At 36.9% G+C, this 21811-nt stretch overlaps 4 protein-coding genes across 4 annotated transcripts in view; 1 reads left to right on the top strand and 3 right to left on the bottom strand.

Annotated features, from left to right (window-relative positions):
• Window positions 1-128: 128 nt before the first annotated feature.
• ND-B8 (NADH dehydrogenase (ubiquinone) B8 subunit) lies at window positions 129-1369 on the bottom strand. The gene is made up of 3 exons (XM_028310199.1): window positions 1192-1369; window positions 1007-1113; window positions 129-306 (listed from the first exon to the last, which is right to left on the bottom strand). The coding sequence occupies exons 1-3, from the start codon at window positions 1269-1271 to the stop codon at window positions 224-226; spliced, it is 270 nt and encodes an 89-aa protein (XP_028166000.1). The 5' UTR covers window positions 1272-1369; the 3' UTR covers window positions 129-223.
• Window positions 1370-2034: 665 nt separating this feature from the next.
• On the bottom strand, window positions 2035-4546 carry SCCRO (defective in cullin neddylation 1 domain containing SCCRO). Its single transcript, XM_028310196.1, has 3 exons — window positions 4438-4546; window positions 3693-4292; window positions 2035-3356 (listed from the first exon to the last, which is right to left on the bottom strand). The coding sequence occupies exons 1-3, from the start codon at window positions 4438-4440 to the stop codon at window positions 3162-3164; spliced, it is 798 nt and encodes a 265-aa protein (XP_028165997.1). The 5' UTR covers window positions 4441-4546; the 3' UTR covers window positions 2035-3161.
• Window positions 4547-5402: 856 nt separating this feature from the next.
• Window positions 5403-10027, top strand: GluRS-m (putative glutamate--tRNA ligase, mitochondrial). The gene is made up of 6 exons (XM_028310198.1): window positions 5403-5853; window positions 6113-6308; window positions 6582-6796; window positions 7328-7443; window positions 8145-8254; window positions 9472-10027. The coding sequence occupies exons 1-6, from the start codon at window positions 5513-5515 to the stop codon at window positions 10006-10008; spliced, it is 1515 nt and encodes a 504-aa protein (XP_028165999.1). The 5' UTR covers window positions 5403-5512; the 3' UTR covers window positions 10009-10027.
• A 6643-nt stretch (window positions 10028-16670) lies between these two features.
• LOC114356834 (diacylglycerol kinase eta) overlaps window positions 16671-21811 on the bottom strand; it is a 47347-nt gene continuing 42206 nt past the window's right edge. The window contains exons 15-18 of the mRNA XM_028310194.1: window positions 21403-21532; window positions 20011-20166; window positions 18665-18796; window positions 16671-17552 (exon numbers count right to left, since the gene is read on the bottom strand). Of these exons, the coding sequence (XP_028165995.1) occupies window positions 17274-17552; window positions 18665-18796; window positions 20011-20166; window positions 21403-21532 (697 nt within the window). The 3' untranslated portion in view covers window positions 16671-17273. The remainder of the gene's footprint in view (window positions 17553-18664; window positions 18797-20010; window positions 20167-21402; window positions 21533-21811) is intronic.

Raw genomic sequence — 21811 nt, 5'->3', positions numbered from 1 at the left:
AATAAATTATTTATATCATCATTTAATTTGTTTATTTTATCACCTAGATTGGCTAGAATCCTTATTTTAAACCTATTTTACCTAGCTCATGAATTCAACCATAAAATCTACTAAATGAAAGTCTGTTAAAGTTAAAATATCCAACTGATATTTACTTGAAATAATAAATCAACATAATCTATATGCTATATTATGTACATAACCATTTAAATAATCAGAATGTTCACTTTGCTAATTGTTTGATGGTGGACATTACATCAGAAGCTGTTAGGTTGGTGAGAGGTGCACTCCGTTCCACTCCCTTTTCTGTAAATATAAACAAAACCTATTAGAAAAACTTACAAATTTACTATATCATAATAATTAAACTAATCAACTTTACACCTAAGTATATTAACTTGACTACCTTAATACTTGTCGTTAGTGAAATATATACCTTCAAAATACATGATAAATGCTGAACTAAATAATTAATGACTGCAACATACACATTTAAATCTTGTGAAATAGATAATGAAAATAATTAAAAAAACAATATCTAGATAATATGACTTTATACGTAAGTTCCACCCCCTTAGTGCCTTCATGCTAATATCACTTGAAACTAATGTTCAACATACATGTAACTTATTAAACAGAGGATAAGTAGTCTAAATTTATTCTCACTCAAGTGCAAGTTAAATTTTAACGAGTGACTTGATGACAGCAAACACTTGATCACCATTCAAATCACAGAGAGACATGTACACTTCATGGCCCTTTTCTGTAAATTGGGTATATTTTTATTAAACTAACTACGACAATTAGCTTATAAAAAGATACAAAAGATTAGCAATGTAGGTAAATTTTATATCTACTACACTTTATAAAATTTGGATAAATTAATGTATCAAAAATCTCTTCATATTATAAAAGGGGGGTTAGAATTAATATTCATTAATTCTCGTTGATAATCATCAGAAAACTTCGAACTAAGAGTAAATTAATCAGAGAAAAAAGTACTAACCATAGCGGGCCCAAACTCGTGGTTGCACGCCACTGCACTCGCGAATGAGTATAGGGAAGGTAGGGTTATCCTTTTTTAAGTTCACATAATTCTTCTGGATGAATTCCCTGCAAGAAAAGAATCACTTTGCAAAAGGAAGATAGAGGTTAGAACTGTGTTTATGTAATCAGAAGTAAACAATATACCTCACGCCAGCAGACTGTGCGCTTGTCTGACACAAATGAATCCTCAATTCTTTCAACACACCTCCTAAACGGACTGCCATTTTTGTTATTTATTGGATTATTCCTATATTTATCTGCTGCTGCTGGAACAAGTAAAATGCAATTTTTCTTGGCGTAAATCTGTCAAATGTCAATGTCAAAGCAATTGTCAAAAAATTTTATTATAGGCAAAGGTATTAAAATTAAGTGTATGATAGATCTCTGAAAAAAAAATACTTTTATACGTTTTGAAATATAAAAATCGTGTGAATTTGAATGTCCGGAATCCGGACAGCATGCAACATACATTCCGAACTTCGTCGGACTGCTGATTTCTATCAAATCAACCATTTTGCAGAAGTATAGTACAAACAACTGTACCCTGAGCACGAATGACTCGTACCGTACATAACACGTTTCCTATTGTAGTATTGTAGAGCGGGGCGAGAACGGTTATTCGTGCTCCGGGTAAATAAAAACTAATGCTATTGTATCATCGCTTCTTTCTTAGCATAACTCACAGAGCACGGCATAACTTCATCTTATCTCCACTCTCCACCTTGTGTAAATTGGTCCTCGAGATGCATGGAGTATAAAAACAAAAATATTTTTATTTAACAATTTAATGTAATTTAATACTCAAATACATCAATTTCATCTTTTGTACATTAAAACTAAGTACCAAACACTTTTAATTACGATTTTAAGTCAATGACATCCTAGAAGCAAAATCACTTCCCCTAGAAACTTCTACAATGAAAATTAATGAGAATATTGTTAAAATGAATACACACTGTTTTAGTTTTATTGACAAATAATTTCCTGAAAACTTTAATTGAACAAATGAATATTATGATTAATATGATTGTAACTCACAGTTGAAGGGCAAGTATTAAATAAACACTTTAAAAGTATTAAATAGTCTTATGGTAAGTTGTTCTTTTACAAGACAAAAGCTTGTAATACCTATAGATCAGAAATCACAGATCATGCTAACAGTACTCTTGAAAATAGTAAGTATTAAGAAATGTTGAAACTTTATATTCTCAAATCGTAAATATATTTACGTTATTTTTGAACAATTCAACAGGCCATAATCTAAAAACCTTAAACGTTGCCTGAACTAGGCTTATACATATAGCAGGAATTTCGTAAATAATTGCAACAATTAATTAAAATTGCACCTTTATTATGATCAAATCTAAATTGCACATCTGATTTATTTAAAATGTTAAACAAAACTCCTGCTAAACATAATTAATTAGCAAATAAAATAATTTATACCAAATCTTTATCTTGTTTGACTTTGATCTAGTTATTTATATGATTGGATGCTCACATTATTTTGCTTTTTAAAACAATCTGTATTGTAGCTGCTGTTAAAATTCAAACAGAAAAAAATTCTAAGCTTTAATACTAAAAAAAGTAATATCATTAATGTGTATATACATATTTACAGCTTAATTTACTTGACGGCATACTATTCTATAACGTAAGAGAACTTTGAAAAATTTGAAAAAACATTTATCTATCTCTTACGAGGACTTTGTTACCATTGAGGAACCATTATCCCATTAATGTTACCCTGGAAGAGGTACGAACTGGATCAACAAGAGTCTACACGAAAATTTTTCATATCGGACGAATAGTGCAAGAGCTCTATACAGTAAAGTAAACTCAAGACTGACTTATCTAAAAACTATAGGCTTCTGCGGCAGTTATTATCTAACTCAGTATAACACGTCACAATCCAGTCAGCTACACAACTCCAACAGTATGAGAACGATGAGCCACTCGACTGTACACAGCTCTAGACTATAGAGCACCAAACGAGACACAATAAAGATAATGCACGCTTTAATCTTTTTCAAGAAGCCACCTTCAGGTGTAATGGCTTCTATGCCAGCGTACAAAAGGTCTTCGTCATAGTGCTCAAAGCCTATGATTGTCAGCTAGCCGGACGCTGGCTCGAGTGCTTTAACCGCATCTGCCGTGAGGCCTTGTTTCTGGCACCATTCCACGAAGTCATCAATGAGTACGGGCCATGCACCTTCGGCATCGTAGTTGCTCATGCCATCATCAATCTGGGTGGCAAAGTCCAGTAGCAGATTCCAGGTGTCTTTTGGTATTGATCTCTTATGATGCTCCTGAAATTTATAGTGATGGACGAGTTAGTCAGTTTTTATTTTGAATCAAACCCAAGTATAATGGGTAAAGAGCAATAATTTTGTACAAGTAGGACTTTATTACTGCTATTAAAATTATGCTCTATATTGAAAAATTGAAATGGCAAATGGCAAACTAGTGCTAGGTGTGTTGATATGACAAGACTATAAATTGGAGGGAAAAATTTTAATAAGCATTTAATGGGTAAATAAGACCAATAATAAGTATTTTTAGCATTTGTTTACACTAGACAAAACTTTAGTATTATATTTTTTATGGATAAAGATCTTCTAAATTTAGCTATATTGTGTACTAACCATGAGAAACTTGCACCAGGCATCCAAAAATTTAAACCTCCCACGGAGCACAATATTCCAATAGGCTATTGCCATATCCAGTTCTAAACCCTTCTGCCCAGGGTTCTTAGCATAGTTGAACGTAAAATGATAGAAGTCTTTGAATTTGTTAGTATCCTTTATTTCAGACTCCAACGTTGGTAGTTTCGCTTTCAATTTTTCTATGCTATCCGCTCCCAGCTCCAGCAAACCCATCGAGAACTCATCTTTAGTAAACTCGCACTGCACTGCAGCTTTACATTTCCACGCTATTATCAAAACTAAAATTGATTCTGGACTAAGATTTAAATCTTCTAAGAACTTCATTACCCCATCCACTGTGATCTTATCTGCCTCCTGCTGGTCTCTGTACTTATTAAATAATTGATCTAACTTTTTTCTGTCGACGGACGCTTTTACAGGGTCCTTGTAGTATGCCTCAGGGTTTTGGAAATAATTGTCGCTGGCCAGATCTAATTTCCAATCATTTTGAGACAAGCAATATATCGCCGTGGTCTCACTCGTCTGTGTGAACGCGACGAATTTCTTCACTTTGTCCCTCTGTGACGATTTTAATTTATTCTGAAAGAAAACGCAGGAACGTCATAACCTCGCACACTGCTTAGCTGTCACTTTAATAACGTAATTTACTAAGTGACACAGCCGTAATTTATTAATCCAATCTATTTTAAACGATTTAAATGCGTGTTTGGCAATGATTACTCACCATTTTCGTAAAGATTTTATTATTTCTAATAACTTTCACTGTTATTTCGACATCAGTACCAAAGTGAAATAACAATCATAGACAATGTTTATTGCAAGCGTTATGAAAAAAATTACCCTATTTTTAATCTTCACTCACTAGCCGCGCTAACAGAAAAACTATGCAATATTTCTTAAGCGTACTAACGCTTAAGAAATTTGCATAGTTTTTCTGTTTTTGCGGGATTGCTCCGCTTCTAATGCTTGTAACGTGAAGCTTTCAAATCAAATCAAAAGTAAAAAAGATCAAATCAAAAGTAAAGATTGAACGAACAAAAAGAGAAAAACATGTTTTTAAAGACACGTAATTTAAAAATCCAGTTTTTAATATTTCATTTCTAAGCATGAATAGAAAGTATTTTATAAATAATGCAATGCACCAGCATTTTGCTCTTTGTACAACAAAGAACATTATTTTTAACTTATAATAAATTAAAACTAATACAACTTTTTAAATAAATAACTAATAACTTTGATTGCATTTAATATTGTTTTTTTTTATATGGCTGGTTTAGTCGGTCTGTCATGATATTTTGGTGATATGATTTACTAATTTTAGGACGCTCATATCCATCATAATCACCATGTTTCGTGATATTGACCAGTTGAATTACAAAAAAACTTCCTAATTTGACAAAATTTTGCCTATTATAATGATTAATTTATTTCCTTGCAACATTAGTAAAATTTCATAGACAATTGGCTGTTCGTTCAAAAATTATAATGAGGAAAACACATAAATATCAACATAAAAAACAACTTGTTATTTCTTATTGATTCACTTTAAATAATAAAATTCTTCATTATTGATTATTATTTTCAATCGATGAGAATTTTTATTTCTATTCGTCTATTTTCACAAAATTCAACAATAAATTTTTGAAGTTCTCGAACTGAAGATCCTCTTCTCAGTTGTCATTATGACAATCAGCTGTTTATTGTTGTGGTGAATTTTAACCTCAAAGTCCATATTCATAAATGAAAATCTTTTTATATAACCGGATATCAATGTAAATATGAGTTGCTAGTGTCTGAAAATGAATTCTGTCTTGAATAATCGTGTCCTGCCTGTGTCGATAGTGAATTTATGTCGTACTTTTAAGACCAAAGTACCTCGGGTGAGATTCGCCCCTAGTCCTACGGGATATCTCCATTTAGGTGGTCTGAGGACCGCTTTGTACAATTATTTATTTGCTAAGTCTCGTAATGGTTCGTTTATACTTAGAATCGAAGATACCGATCAGACGAGGAAAGTGGAAGGCTCGGTGAAAGCGTTATTGAAAGATCTGAAGTGGGCAGGGATTGAGTGCCACGAAGGCCCTGGGATCGGTGGCAAATATGGTCCGTACGTGCAGAGCGAAAGACTTCCAATATACCAGTAAATATCACTAGTAAATATAATTCATAATTATGATAAATTAATTTTAGAATAACAAGTTACTTTCTAGACATAAACACAAGTTATAGACATAACAAGAGATACGAGTGCAAGTTAAAAATAAAAACATGTTTGTAGGAATTAATTTAATTACCTATCATCAAACTTTTTTTTAGATTGTGATAATTGTTATTACCAACTCTAAAAACCTGAGTAATGCAAGAAATATGAATCATTTTGAAAATATGTTATCTTTCAGAGAACACATTTCCAAACTGCTAGAGAATGGTTCAGCATACAAATGCTTCTGTACTGAGCGGCGGCTCAACTTACTCCGGAGAGATGCAGTCAGATCCCAGCGTATACCAAAGTACGACAACCGGTGCCGCAGTCTGTCTGAAGAGGACATCAGTGAAAAGATCGGGGCTGGCACACCTTATTGTATTAGATTTAAGGTAAACTATACAGGGTGTTCTTTTTGTAGGCAGTATATTATGTGCTATTTCCTTTAATTTATTGTCAGAAAACATTTTTAAATGACTTGCCAGTTAACTTTAAGTTATGTTTTTCATTGCATTGACATTATCCTGTATTTAATTAATTGAAATACCAGTACAAATAAAAACATTATTTAAAAACAAAGAGGATTAAAATAAACAATACAAGTCAAGTTGTTGGAGTAAAAACTATTTTCATTATGTACCTTACCTTATTATACATATTTCCAGCTATCTTCAGACTGCTCAGCATTCGAAGACCTGATCTTCGGCGGGATAGCGTACGACGTGTCTCTCAACGAAGGTGACCCTGTTCTAATGAAGAGTGACGGCTACCCCACGTATCACTTCGCCAATGTGGTGGATGACCACCTCATGGATGTCACACATGTGTTAAGAGGCGTGGAGTGGCAGATATCCACTACGAAGCATCTACTAATCTATAAGTTTGTATTTTTCAATCTGGTACTAGATAGATATTAGATACCTAAAGCCCGGTCTATGAGCACGTAGAATTTTGTCCAATAACCTAGCTACCCATCCTTATCGCTCGCGCGCAATTATATTGCTGTCGCGACGGGCGCCCGCAGTGAGTGTGCGAGCGCGATAGCAACATAATTACGCGCGAGCGATAAGGATGGGTAGCTTGGGGTCTTTGGACAAAATTCTACGTGCTCACAGACCAGACTATAGTTAAGATAGTCTTTATTTCACACCATATAAAACGGCACAATACAAGTTTGAAACAGTACAGTTTAAGACCAATTATTAGGTCTAATTACACTAAAGTCTATTAAATAACATTAAAATACAATTTGTTACTGAGCTTGCTTTCCATTTAACTACCCACCACGGAATTGGGTACTTATAATACTTTGACACTTTATGAAATAATGTGGGTAGTACGCAAATAATAAGTTAATTTGATGTTGTATGTTTGAATACCTATACACTAACATTTTAAATGAAACTTTCAGAGCATTTGGATGGACGCCGCCGCAGTTTGGGCATCTCCCTTTGATCGTGAATGCAGACGGCACCAAACTGAGCAAGAGGCAGAGTGACGTGAAAGTAGAAGACTACAGAAATAATGGTAGGTCATACTAACCTTATTATGACTCCTTTAAACATTTAAATTAAGCCCTCATGGTCGTATAAAGCGACTATGAGACAAATATGCGAACATCAGGTTTCTTTACCCACCTACAAGATTTAATCTTTCTATAATTAGAGGGTTATGTCATGCTCCTGCAGTGTATGCTAAATTACTTGGTGGTAATGATGAAATTAGAACAAGCAGCGAAATTGAATAGTAACATGACAAGAATCTAAGGTGACCAACCTCATTATGAGATGCAATTTATCGTTTAGGCCTCAGCCTCGAGTTTAGCGGGCAGCGGGGCGGGAGCGGCGGCGGCGCGGGAGCGGCAGGATCTTATGCGTAAAATCAAATAGACCGGTTCTCGAAAACAGCGCCGCGGGAGCGGGCAACGCACTCCTTCTTTTGCCCACAGTAAATCGAGCGTTAGGAATAAATTTGAATCGAAATAAAATTGTCGCCGTTGTTCAGACATTTCGTTTGCGAATAAAAACAAATATCTCGACAACACAACCCCGAACACAACACTTCGCCGCTAAAGCGCCGCGCGAGCTGCCCGCTTGTTTCGAGAACGGGTCTGCGTTGCCCGCCCCGCTCCCGCGCCGCCGCCGCTCTCGCCCCGCTGCCCGCTAAACTCGAGGCTGAGGCCTTAGTTTTTCTAGCAAAGCTAAAGCAGTTCATTTCGGACGTTTCAGGAATATTCCCCCTGGCTTTGGTGAACTACATCACGCTGTCCGGAGGAGGTTTCGACCACGTGCCGGGCGCCGGCGTCCGGCTGAAGTCAATGGACGAGCTTGCTGAAGAGGTAAACGCACTATTATTGCAATCGAGTTTCACAACCCAATCGAGCTAATGAGGGCTATCGTTTTTATACTAAACAGTTGGCACCCCTGGCGATTGACAGGACCTTACTCTACAGTGGCGCCATCTTGATGAGTGCAAATACGATAGTCCTCCTACCACTTTAGCGCTCACCAGTTGGTGCCACTGTCTTCGCTACTAGCAAGTGACAGGACCTAACTCTACAGTGGCGCTAACTGGTGAGCGCTAAAACGATAGCCCTCATTGCGGTCCACTTTGATCACCCAGGTCATCTTATCCATGGGTGATCAAAGGACAGTAAATTGTCGCTTCGAGTCCACTTTGATCACCTGGGTGATCAAAGCCAGGTGATCAAAGTGGAATAGACCCTAATTGCGCACTGCGCTGGAATGCGAATCTTTCGCACTCACCGGCGCACCTCGTGACTCGGCACCACCCGTACCAGAGAGGCGATGTGACGTCACGGCTGGCAGGTCCGCACTTAACTCAATCGTATTGTTTTTTTGGGACTAAGTACAACGAATTGATCAAGACCCAATTTATATCTTACCAATTCAAATCAAACTCCAAACGAATTTTAATGTTTAGTCCAAAAGACAATGCCGGAAATTGGCGTCTTTTTTTTTTCGCGCGGCCATCGACCAAACTTTGTTTTTTGATTACAAAATAGTGTAATAAACCAAACTTACTATGACATGTATACCTCTAAACTCAGTCTGAACTGAGTTACGAGCATTAGAAGTTTAATGATTTTTATACTACATAGATTTGCTTTTTGCGCGCAAAGTTTTGTAAGAAATTGCAACAAAATAGTGAGATTGTATGTGTAAACAAACAATATCATCCATTAAAGGCTCCAGACATCAGTATTGAGCAGAATCAGCGCAATAAAAAAATAGCGCAATATTTTGTTGCAATTTCTTACAAAACTTGCGCACAAAAAGCAAATCTAGTGTGAAAATCATCAAACTTCTAATGCTCGTAACTCAGTTCAGACTGAGTTTAGAGGTATACATGCCATAGTAAGTTTAGTTTATTACACTATTTTGTAATCAAAAAACTGGCATTGCCATTTAAACTGGCATGGAATGCTTTATGGCTAAGGTCGCCTTATTCGCGACCAGAAACGCCTAGGTAAAGTTAGAAACGTAATATTTTGAGATTTAATTGTTTGTTGATATTTATTTCATTTGTTCTCAGTTCCAAATCGACAGGATATCCTCGCACCCTAGTCGTCTCAACCCAGACCTCCTTCAAGAATGCAACAGACTGGAGATCAGGCGGCAACTACAAGACGACCAGCTCTCCCAAACATTGGTGGCCAAGCTCCAGGATTTGATCAAACACACCTACCCCTCACAGACCTTAGACATTGAGAAAGAACATATAAAAACTGTGTTGAATTGGGCTGTGGCTAGGATATCAAAGATTGAAGATTTAGTGTCTTCCAAATTCGGCTTTCTTTGGATTCTTCCTTCAAATAACCAAATGGATATCGACAAAGATTTGTTACATCGGTTAGTTGAATACCTCGAAACGCAAGAGGTGTTTGAAGAACCCGTTTTAAAGGATAAGCTTAGAGAGTTTTCTAAGAACAACAATATAAAGTTTCCGGAGTTGATGAAGATATTGCGTTCGGTGCTAAGCGGACTAAACGAAGGGCCGGGAGTGGCTGAAATGATGCACTTGTTAGGGAAAAGTCAGTCGTTGGAAAGAATAAAGGCGGTTGTGCGGTAAGAAGTTTGTTTTATTTTATATGCTCGCACACTCACTGCGGGCGCCCGTCGCACAGTCGCGACAGCAACATAATTACGCGCGAGCGACAGGGATGGGTAGCTTGGGGTCATTGGACGGGATTCTACGTGCTCACGGACCAGGCTTTACAACCATATTAAGGTCTATTCCACTTTGATCACCTGGCTTTGATCGCCCAGGTGATCAAGGTGGACTTCCAGCGACAATTTGTGTCCTTTGATCACCCAAGGATAAAATGACCTGGGTGATCAAAGCCAGGATCGTATATTAAAGGTGATCAAAGTGGAATAGACCTTTAGTAGGGGGAACCGAGGAAATATTTTAAAATTCTAATAAAGTACAAACGGTATGTTTTATAATGACTATTTTACGTAGGTACTCCATTATCTTATCATGTCTAAACCTTGTTTGAGAACGTATGTAAGGGTAGTTTTGTCTCTTCTACACTATTCCTTTGGAGCATATCTACGAAATGAAATCCAGAAAGTATGAGTAACAGTATAATTTATTGAATTCTCAAATATATAAATACCGAGAGGAAATATCAGAATCGTATATTATATTGTAATATCAATGGGCACCGCCCTCCATAGTAAAGTTATACCAACACTCGACGATAAAAACTGGTTCTTTATTCTGTGGTGACACATCAATAAGTCTATAATTACCTACAGTACAGCCATCTCTTTTAGATTAATTATGAACAATTTAATCAGGATTCGTGAATATTAAAAGAAATTGTGGATTTAAAACCTTATTTTTTAGCATAGGTCCGCATAATTTTAGAAAAAGACCAGTCGTATAGAGATTACTAACGATTTATGCAATTTTGTGAATTGAAACTCGAATGCAGAATACGGGTCCAAAAATGTGTTGCCAGGTGACTTATTGATGTGTCCCACTGCCATAAAATATAATTCACACTCAAACAAACTTTTAAATTCCATCACATTTTTACGAATAAGTAGTTGGACTTATATAAAAATTAATAACTTAAATAAAATTGAGCAAAATACATTCAAAATAAACGTTTTATAACATTAGGAATAAGAGAAAGTAGCGATGACTCTGACAAAATTCTCTTTTTTTTTTAAATTTTGATCGTTTATTATTTTTTAATTTTAATTCGAATCCTGAATCGATACAATCACTGCAATGTTGTAACTCAAACAAAAAAAATTCTCAAACCGCCAGCGGCTCGAGATATAATGCTCAAAACGTCTATAAAATCGTCGTCAGAGTTACTCAAACAAAATAGCATAAACAATATCATTAGCTCTTTCCTACGAGCTCAATTAAAAATACAATAATCACTTTATATTCTCAAAATGCATCAATTACGAACGTATTGAAACTAACTCTAACACAATTTAATTCGAATCTCACAACTTGTGCCAGGAACATCACGATAATTTTAATGACTAGAAAAACTAAAATTATTAACTCTTCATTGTATAGAAATGGCCGATAAAATACAATGATTTGTTTTAGTCTTAAGGCTTTTTGTAATAAGGTATTTTTTCTTTGCAGCTTTTAGTTCAAGTTCACACAAGCGGATTCTTTTTTACAAATTGTTCGTTCATCCAGCTAAGTTTTAGGTCATTTAAGATCACATTAAAATCGTGTCATCATTGGTCTAGTGGTTACAGAGTTAAGACTCTCGATATCGGTCTTAGGTTCGATAATAAATAGGTACTACGGTACTCGTATACAGTTAGGTCGGTATTTCAGCTATCGGCCATTTTAATACAATAGACAGAGCATCACAAACAACATCTAAGTAGAAAATCGAAGTGAATTATCGATGCTTATTGCTTAGATGTTTACAAACGGGACCGGACCTAGGGGCAAGTGATTCGTAGCTTTCGCAATCTTTCAAAACAGATATCATACTTATCTTTACAAACAGATGCTAGTCCATCGAAATATTCTCTATCTTATTACACTTCGCTTTTTGCATCGGTAGGTATGAAAAATAGTTTTTCTGGTACTTAAATGCCAGCTTTTTGTTTGGTAAGTGGCATTTTCTGTGACTAAATTAGTTTAAAAAACAATTTTTTATAAGGAGATCTTTTGATAAACTTCTTTGTTACAATATAGCAAGAACTTTCACCGATACTTTCCTGGAACCGGTCCCGCTCACAAAGTGTACCAACCAGGCAGCGACATCAACATACTTAAACATATTGATATGATTAAATTTACAAGAAAAATGCATTAAATACAACAATAATAATAATAATCGATTTTCAGATATACATAATCCAAATTCTATTCGAAAGGATATCACACTAATTAATATTATTCCTTAACATCAATCCAAACGATGTAAAAACAGTTCGACACACCGAATCACACCAGTTGTAAAATTCCACAAGATTTTATAATAAATAACACAACACTTAATAAGTATTCGAAAAATCAGCGTAAAACATCTTCAAGAAATAACTCCCTTACTAAACCACGTCAATCTCTTCAATAGTTTGATGTTTAACTTTCAATCAATAACAGCAAATAGATGTTGATTTTTCTTTTCAATCTAAATACGTCATCTTTTGTACGAAAGCCTCTAATGATTTCTGTAATGTCCTGCGCTTATTCTTATAGCGCAAGTACACTATTCGGGAAATTGGCCAAGACGTAATAGTGTGAACAACATCTCGGTTACTTTCTCCTTCCCCCATCCGTGCGTCACCCATACTTCGGTGTGCGACGGGCTAGCACTCCAGGCTAGTGTACTTGCGCCATTATAGTAAGGGAGAGCAACAGCACGTAAGAGACTAAAATCACATTTGTAGGCATTGAATGGAAAAGTCACGCCTAATATGAGTGAAATGATTCAGGATTGTTTTTCAAAGTTGTTTGAGATGAGCTATACACTTTTCTTGTATTAAACTTAACAATTAATTGCTGTCATTGATCGAATAGTTTAACACACAGAAAATGAGTCATACAAGAATATCTACGCTTCGAATAATATAGATTACAATGTCCAATATAAAGTACTTTTAATTATTTATTTATAATAAAATAGTCCTAAGTCATCTAAGGCAATAATGTGCCGTGGGTCCGGCAGAAATATTTTATTTTAATTCATATAATTAGATCGAACATTCACGAGTTATTCTAATATAAATGCTCATATAAATATAAGTTTAAACACACGCAATCGTCGCACAATACACCAATAGAACGGTTAGCACGGTAGTGATATAAAAACATCTATAAGGCAGATCCGTAAAGGAGAACCGACTGCGCTGGTGAGTTTCAAACATTTTGTAACATTTCGAAACTTAAGGTACCAAAAAAAGAGAAAAATACCTATAGCTGTTTCTGTTTTTAGTTCTAGTTGAAAAAGGACAGCATTAGTAAACTTATTAGATGCTCTACCAATACAAAAACAACATTTTATTTTTTTATTTCATTTACAAAAATTACGGGGTCAAATATTAGTTCGTGATGAAAAGTCAACTTTTATACCTATACTATGTCGAGAGACTCGCAACACATTACACCAAAAAACTAATAATCAAAGTGGTCAGAACCAACGCAGTCGTCATACGTTACCTAAAGATTAAATACAACAAAATACAAGAGATCACATTTCATAGAGTCGTTTCACATCGAAACTTTCTTTGTCACACACACAATATAGAATAGACGATGATGAAATTGCTTGTTATTATTTAGAATATTGAATTGAGATTAATGCCCGATTTCACCATCAATCCCTAATTTTTAAGATTGGTAACATTTAACAGGAATTTTGTTTTTATAGGGGTCACTTAAAAATAAGGGATTGATGGTGAAAACGGGCATAAGACACCTAATTTAATGACTGCCTACATCATATTTGAGTACTATATTACTGCAATAATCTAATCATCGCATGTCCGAATGTAATATTTTATAATTAAATGTATTCTACTACAACTCCAGAACAGTAATAAGTATAATTTATTCAGGCGGAGAATATATTTATTTTTTAATGTAGAATAAATAATTATCACTAGTACAGGTAGGTATATTACTATGCTTCTTACTATGTCTGTGCTATTGTTTTAACATTTTAATTCCTGTATAATTTTTAGAGATGAGTGCTATTTAATATTTTAACACTTTCGATGATTAAATCATTATACAGGAAAACAATTTGTGCATCAAATGAGTACACGGGCTAGTTAAACTGATTAATATTTGCATGCAATCACATATTTCTTATAAAATCTAACTGTATGCGAAAGAAATGCCTATATTTTTAGTATTGTACAGAAAAAAGGTTTAAATCGATTGAAAAAAATATTTGTTGTATTTTACGTAATAACTAACAATCGTATAGTTGTTCTATAAAATTATTGTGCATCTATTAATTGGAGTGCTGTCTAATAATATTTGGTATTTAAAAAATGTCGCTAACCACTACGAGTAGTTACTATTACATCTGTTGGTATAAGAAACAAAAATACGGAATCAATAGCTATGTGTCCACAAGTAAAGCTATAACTGATGACTTTTGATAACAATTAAATTATTTACTAAAATTAAGTTGCATGCAGTATTTTCCATTAAGATCGTAGGAGAATCAAGCCTATTTTTAAACCAGTAATATATTTATACATACAGTCATGGACACATGGCTTAAAAAACAATAAATGTAAGCCTAGGTGCAGACCACCGACTTTTAGTTGGCCGATAATTGGGCCCGATTCTAATTTGTATGAAGAATCGGCCGATACCAAATCGGTGTAATGTGCGCACTTTCATACAACTCCATACTGATCAACAGCCCGATCCAACTATTGGCCAACTAAAAATCGGTGGTCTGCGCCCAGGCTTAGGTTCATATTAAACAACGGACTTATTTCGTTGTTTCATGGATTTCTGAAAAACACGTCAAAATCTAACAAATTCAATATTGAAGGCAATTTGGCAGCTTGTGACTTCGAAATATCAATAGTGACGACATAATGTTAGACTTAACAATTTCTTTTTTCGCCACAATAAGGGTTTACAAAAGTAATAGGGTAAATACAATGTAGGAAGGTGAAAAATACAGTGTCCCAAACTTATTATGTTAAGAAGACTCAATGAAAAATAGATCAATCTGACAATTCATGATTCATAATATAGTTGAGTCAGCAATGATAAGTTAATGACACTGTAGGGTGTATATTGAAAGTGCTAATAAATTCGTCCAGTGTGTTCCCATGAGAATTAAAAATATCAGGAATTAGCGTTGAGAATGGGATTTTAATAACAATGTTATGTGTTGTCGAAAATATGTTGATTTTACAAAATTCGACGACATTAAAGTTTTCCCAGCACTATTTTATTCCGTATGAGAGAGACAACACTCTTTTTTCATTGCGTTGCTTCTTTCACCAACCCGTCTACAGAATTCGTAGTCCGTAGCATTGGCTAGGCTACGAATCGAAGTGTGCGTAGCTGCTACGAACTCGTAGCAATCCGTAGCTGTACTACGACGCTACGAGCCACGCTACAGCTATTTCAATTATTTTATTTATCTATGTAGACTTTAGTTATATTTATTTATGTGTGCGTAGAATCACATTTATGTTATTTATATCTTACTGCCGTATGTACTGTAATTTTATTAATTTTAATTACTTGAAATGCCTGATATTTCATTCGTACTGAGCAGGCATTTTGTATTATATGTTCGTACTTCTTAGTGGTATTCGTTTATTTCTTTTAAGCTTCTTAGCCAATGATATTGAAAAAAATATCTTTATGGCAATAAATAGTGGAAAGATAGTAGTTAGTAATATTATACAGGAACATAGCAAAGGAGAGGTAGAAACTTCGATGTTCAAGAGTTAAACGAAAATATAGTTTCGGATTAGAAGATATTTATAGCAAAAAGTGGTATAGTCCAATAGTATAATATCGTTGGGTAGGCTTCATTGTAATTTCATCCTTGCTGTACTAGACATATGGTCCTTTTTTGGTTAACAACAGCTGTTAATCTTTCTTTTCTCAGTCTTTTTGTTTACCAAAACATGTAGAAATATATCTACAATATTATTTTGGTATGAACCATACGACGGTATTCATCAATTTAGGAATAATAGGTCAGTTTTAATAATTGCCTTAAAATTACATTTTAGACTAATGACGTAGATATTGTGCCTCTTTCTTCCACACTCGCTTAATCGCGTAAGAGCGACTGAGAGGCATAATCTCGCACCATAATTTTAAATGTTGACCTATTTAGAGCCTTGTCATTTTAAATCCAATATTTTATTTTATTTTATTTATTTAATTAGGACAACCAACAAGATTATTTGATGATGATGATGATAATGTTATTCATGGATCAGTAAATATATTATTTAGCTATTTAAGATACATCGATTAGAATAGAGTCAATATTTTTACAATCTTTTTATTATATGAGCTAAGTCATAAAATGCGAGCTGACAAGGCTCTAACTGTTAAATCTATTTAAATTATGCGATAAGTCGTTTATTTTTAAAATGTATAACGAAGATTTCTTTGGTAATAGAACTTACCTGTAAAACTGACCCTAAACTTAATCTTATTAATTTCTTTCCTTATTTAACTATTAAGAATCGTATAATTTCATACATATTCATTATAATCCTTCTAGTTTCATATTGTTTAACAAATATGGAGAAGTTCAAAATAATATCTTATTGGCTAAAATTGTATTATTACGGTCGCGACTTACCTTCCCTAAAATTAATATTGCTATAATTCTAGACTATATCATTAAAATATAGCTTTAAATATGCAAATTAAGTATTATGTAATCTTTGGTAGGTACTACGCTATGTATTTGGAGACAACACATCGCCATTATCAAATGATTAAGTAGGTAATATTATTGTTATATAGCAAGACTTATCTAAATATTAAAGTATTCTGTCTCAAAAAGACTCACACGAACTTTAACACTATATCAAGGGCATACAGATTGCTTATGTGTGTTTTAAGTATCTAAAAACTACCTATTTCATAAGAAGAAGACATACGAATGATACAGCATTTGGCTTTTTAACAGAACGCCTTTGCTTGTCAAATTCTTAAAACGAATAAGTAGATATTGCTGAAAATACAATCGACAGTTCGATATAATCTAATTTATTTCAAAGCATCTGGCCGTAAAGAAACAATTGCCATTCTGAAAAAACAAAATCACATCGCGTCGCGACCGTCCGTTTCGTTTACCCGTGGCCATCTCCCTCGGAGTGGCCTCGCCGACGTCACTGCAGCTCCTTGACAGCTTGCAGTATCCTCTTCACGTGTCCCACCTTCGTGATGCCAAGATCCCTGAGATCTCTACGCGCCAATGAGAGGAGCTCGCGGCCCGTGACGTCATGTTTCGCGAACGCGTCAGAATATTCCCCTAGCTGTAAGGACTCTAGCCAGGTTTGGACCTCCTTGACGCCCCAGCACTTGACCTGAGCAGCGGTCGATGACCCCTGCGGTCCTTCGGAGACGCTGCGGCGGCCGCGCAGCCAGCGACCGGACTTTTTCTGGACCTTGGGTCGGGGAGGTTTAGGTGAGAGAGGTTTTACTCGATATTGCTACTGGTCTATGGTTGAAGCGGGTGATAGACGCTAAGGGTGGATGGGGTGGAATGATGTGCTAGGTGCCACATTGTTGTTTTGTATTTTATCTTGCAAATATGTAACTAAGTTAAACCATTACACTAATATTTGAACACACTTCAACTTATTAAAATTGCGTTCCCTTCCTTAGTTTAAGACGTATGTATATCTAAAAATGGTAACGTTTGTTTATATCCCGGAACATACTTGTTAAATATTTTTAGAAGATGTTATCGTTTAGATAAAGCCTCGGGAGGATTGCTACCTTAATACATTTTTCGTAGAACATATTAAAAGTACAAAGTATTTTACACCAATGCACTCATTGTGGCTTTAGGTACTTGTTTTTTAAAGGTGAAGAATTCAAAAGTAGAGTCTAATGCCATCAAGCGAGAGTCTCCTGTAGGCTCTACGGGAGCGAAGAGTCTGCGGGGTGAGGTGTGGAGGAACAAAGCAGAGGTTAGTCATCACAGCTAAATATAGTCGTAAGCGATTTTGAGAAACAACATTTATTATCATGGAGGTGCTTGGATAAAAATTGAAATAGTTTTATAAGTACTATTGTAAATGATCAGTGTATTTATTTAAACTAGAGATTCAACTAGCTAGCTAGACTATTGTGCAAAGCTGCGATTCAGTGTTATTTGACAGTACGAGTCGTTGGAAGTTTGTTGATCTTGAAAGTACACCAATTGTATTTTGTAACCGATTGTATTTTGGTGACAAAAAAAATAGTGGGTGTTTTTTTATACTTGGTCAAACAAAATTTTTTGCGTGAAACAGTAACAAACATGTTGACATCCAGACATATACAAACTTTCGCATTTATTGAATTAGTAGGATACAGTTTTAAAATTTGGTCTCTTGGAAAAAGTTGTTGCTTTATATCAGAAGAATTAAGCCTTTTTGTTTGATTAAGTATAAAAATAACACACTAACTATGAATATCCACGATCGTTCCAAATACTAGAGAATGGTCATCAAATTCTTTGATGATGTATCTCTGCGGGATTCGAACCCATAATATCTGACCAACTACTCACCTCGTCAGGGTGTAAGTAGGCGTGTCCTTCGCGCATCTCGACGCGTGCTAAATGCGCTCTAAGGGCCGATAGTGCGCCCGCGCCGCCCGGCCCCGAACACCCGGCTTCTACCAACTCGTGGCAGCTTTCCACCTGGAAATTGTGAAGAAAGTTTCTTCTCAATCGTTAGTTCTAGAAAGTTCTTTTGATAGAGTGGTGGACGTTGTGAGTGGTGATTTGTTGTGGGCGGATGTTGTTCATAAAAAAAAACATACAACAATTACTGCTACCGCTACAGCTGGTAGAGAATGACTTATGGCATTGAGCTCGCCTTTTTGTACTGAATATTGTTGTGTGTGCAATAAAGTCTTTAAATAAATAAAGATTAGCAAGCTGAAGTGGCAATGGGCAGGGCACATAGTACGCAGAACTGACGGCCGATGGGGCAGCAAGGTTCTAGAGTGAAGGCCGCGTACCGGAAAACGCAGCGTGGAACGTCCACCCACAAGGTGGGCCGATGAAATCATAAAGGTAGCAGGAAGGCGCTGGACGCAGGCCGCTACCAATCGATCAACATGGAAATCATTGGGGGAGGCATATGTTCAGCAGTGGACGTCATATAGCTGAAATGATGATGATGATGATTGCTTGACGACCCATGTGGAAATCATTGGGGAAGTCCCATGTTCAACAGTGGCCGTCCTGTGGCTGAAATGATTAATGTGAAGACTTCAGTCCTCACCAGTGTTGCCAGCAGCCGTCGCAGTTGCGGCGCGAGTAGCAAACCATCAGTAGTAGAAGCCATCTTACCTAAGTCTGTCGCCATAACAACAATGTTAACAGCATTGTTGTGTTCCGGCAGTTAAGCCTTGATCACACGTACCGAGTAAACGGGCGAGACAGTAAAATGTTTACTCGGTCGAGACAGTTGGGTGAGCGAGTCACATACTCGAGCGCTCGGCCGAGCACTCGGCGTAATGTTCATACACACCGAGTACTCGGCCGAGAGCACTGTCTCGCCCGTTTGCTCGGAACGTGTGATCAAGGCTTTATAGGTAAGATCGCCAGTTCCTCGTGGTTGAGGATTCCGGGTGAAGCTCGCTTCCACCTTCGGCTTGATCATCACTTACCATCAGGTGAGATACAGGCCAAGAGCTTCCTCGTTTTGGATAAAAAAAAAGTGCTAATTTGGGATAAGTGTTACTTTTATTTGTACTCCTATTTTCCTATTAGAAGAAGTAAGAACTTCTTAGCAGGGTTGCCAGCAGCCGTCGCAGTTGCGGCGCGAGTAGCAAACTTTTCTCGGTGTCATGAACTGTGGGAGGAGACTTTAATTTATCGTACTATAGTAAGTCTTTAGTTCTTACCAGGGTTGCCAGTAGACGTCGCAGCTGCGGCGCGGGCAGTAGTTTTCCTTCGGCGTCTTGCAGAGCATCAGCTTGCGCCGCCACGCGCCGTGCCAGAGCCACGCCGCTCGATACTCCACCAGAGACGCCCGTCTCGCTTATGCACGACAGTTTCACCTGTGAAAACAGTATTAGATGCTGTTATTGGCACCATAGAAAACTGCCAAATGCTAAAAAAAGTTGGGAGTCTGCTTCGCCATAGTTATTTCCTATTTCGTTAGACGACTGAAAGAGTACCAGGGTTCAGAGGATATGTGTCGTCCATCTGACGCAAGCCTCACACAACTTAATGTGGGGTAGACAGGATTTTACATCATAAAAACATTTTAATAAACATAGGACACGCGTGTTCACGTCATCCAACACAGTGCACATGCGCGAGAAAAGTTTTATGCCGAACACTTTATTTATTAGTTACTTAAAAGTCTGTTTGTTGAGCAGCACCTTCTGACATGCTTAACGAGCGTGTTGACGTCATCTAGCGGCGGCTGCCCGGCCAGCGCGTGCGCCTTCACTGCTGCTCGCGGTGACGTCACAGCAGAGCTACACAAGGCAGAGTACTGACGTGCTTGACGAGCGTGTTGACGTCATCGAGCAGCGCGAGCAGCTACGTGGCCTCGGCGGCGGACAGCGCGTGCGCCTTCACTGCTGCTCGCGTGACGTCACAGCAGAGCTAACACACAAGGCAGGGTACCAAAAACAATAAACGATATACTCACCCTACCTAGCATTTACATATTAGAGACGTGTAAATTTGTCAAAAAATACCCAGAATTTTACAAAAAACGAGAAGACATCGACAGTTCGACAGTACATACAATTTTCGACATCGACAAAAACTAATAACACCTCCATCCCGCCTTGAACTGTACTCATCGGGTCCACTTTCCATGTCAATCAAAATTTTTAATAAGCTTAAGTGAGTATCTCAATGATAAATTATTAGGTTCTAACTTCTGATACATTTTTCGGTTGATCAAGGGTGGTCCTCCTCTCTCCTAATTGCCGTGCCCTACAGGGCCCATAATGTTCTAATTTTAAGTACGGACGACGGCACGTCAACGTAACCACTGTGGGTTCTTGTGCAGTTGTAATAGGGGCGAGTTTGCAACAAAAATAGGTAACCTGATATGCTGTCGTGTGTACATTTATTTTATTTATTTTTATTTTATCCACAACGAGGAAGCTCTTGGCCTGTATCTCACCTGATGGTAAGTGACGATCAGGCCGAAGGTGGAAGCGAGCTTCACCCGGAATCCTCAACCACTGAGGAACTGGCTATCTTACCTCCAACTGACGGAACACAACATAATGGATGCAACAAAATATTGAGTATTGAGTATGGGTACTGACGTGCTTGACGAGTGTGTTGACGTCATCGAGCAGCGCGAGTAGTTGGGCGGCTTCGGCGGCGGTCAGCGGCGCGCGCGGCGGCTGCCCGGCCAGCGCGTGCGCCTTCATTTGTTGCTTCTCGTCCCACGCCCTGGCGAGCAGAACGTTATTGTGACTAGGTTTGTAGATTTGCTTTTATTCATCTAATGCAGCGGTTCCCAAACTTATTTAGTCTACTGCCCACTTTGAGAATAAAATATTTTTAGCGCCCCCCATTTTTGTAGTCAAGAGTCGAGCTCAGTCGGTGTCTAAGAGTCCTCCTAGTAGATGACGCCTCCCAAGCCTCTACACAACGTCCCGTTTTTTTTTCTGGGTCTCTTACCGCCCCCCTTTAAGCCTGCAGCGCCCACAAGGGGGCGTTATCGCCCAC

The sequence above is a fragment of the Ostrinia furnacalis genome, unplaced genomic scaffold, assembly GCF_004193835.3.
Source record: "Ostrinia furnacalis isolate ACB-3 unplaced genomic scaffold, ASM419383v2 OfSCF2973, whole genome shotgun sequence".
In the NCBI taxonomy this organism is placed as follows: domain Eukaryota; kingdom Metazoa; phylum Arthropoda; class Insecta; order Lepidoptera; family Crambidae; genus Ostrinia; species Ostrinia furnacalis.
This window is presented reverse-complemented; position numbering and strand designations above follow the sequence as displayed.

What these genes read in the sequence shown, in the direction of transcription:
- ND-B8 (XM_028310199.1), bottom strand. Translation starts at nt 1,271, where the DNA reads ATGGCAGTCCGTTTAGGAGGTGTGTTGAAAGAATTGAGGATTCATTTG. An exon ending in GCACAGTCTGCTGGCGTGAG is followed by an intron (nt 1,114 to 1,191) that starts GTATATTGTTTA and finishes CTTTTCTTGCAG; the next exon opens with GGAATTCATCCAGAAGAATT. An exon ending in ACGAGTTTGGGCCCGCTATG is followed by an intron (nt 307 to 1,006) that starts GTTAGTACTTTT and finishes TTATATTTACAG; the next exon opens with AAAAGGGAGTGGAACGGAGT.
- SCCRO (XM_028310196.1), bottom strand. An exon ending in CCTGGTGCAAGTTTCTCATG is followed by an intron (nt 3,357 to 3,692) that starts GTTAGTACACAA and finishes TATAAATTTCAG; the next exon opens with GAGCATCATAAGAGATCAAT.
- GluRS-m (XM_028310198.1), top strand. Translation starts at nt 5,513, where the DNA reads ATGAATTCTGTCTTGAATAATCGTGTCCTGCCTGTGTCGATAGTGAAT. An exon ending in CTTATTGTATTAGATTTAAG is followed by an intron (nt 6,309 to 6,581) that starts GTAAACTATACA and finishes ACATATTTCCAG; the next exon opens with CTATCTTCAGACTGCTCAGC. An exon ending in AAGCATCTACTAATCTATAA is followed by an intron (nt 6,797 to 7,327) that starts GTTTGTATTTTT and finishes TGAAACTTTCAG; the next exon opens with AGCATTTGGATGGACGCCGC.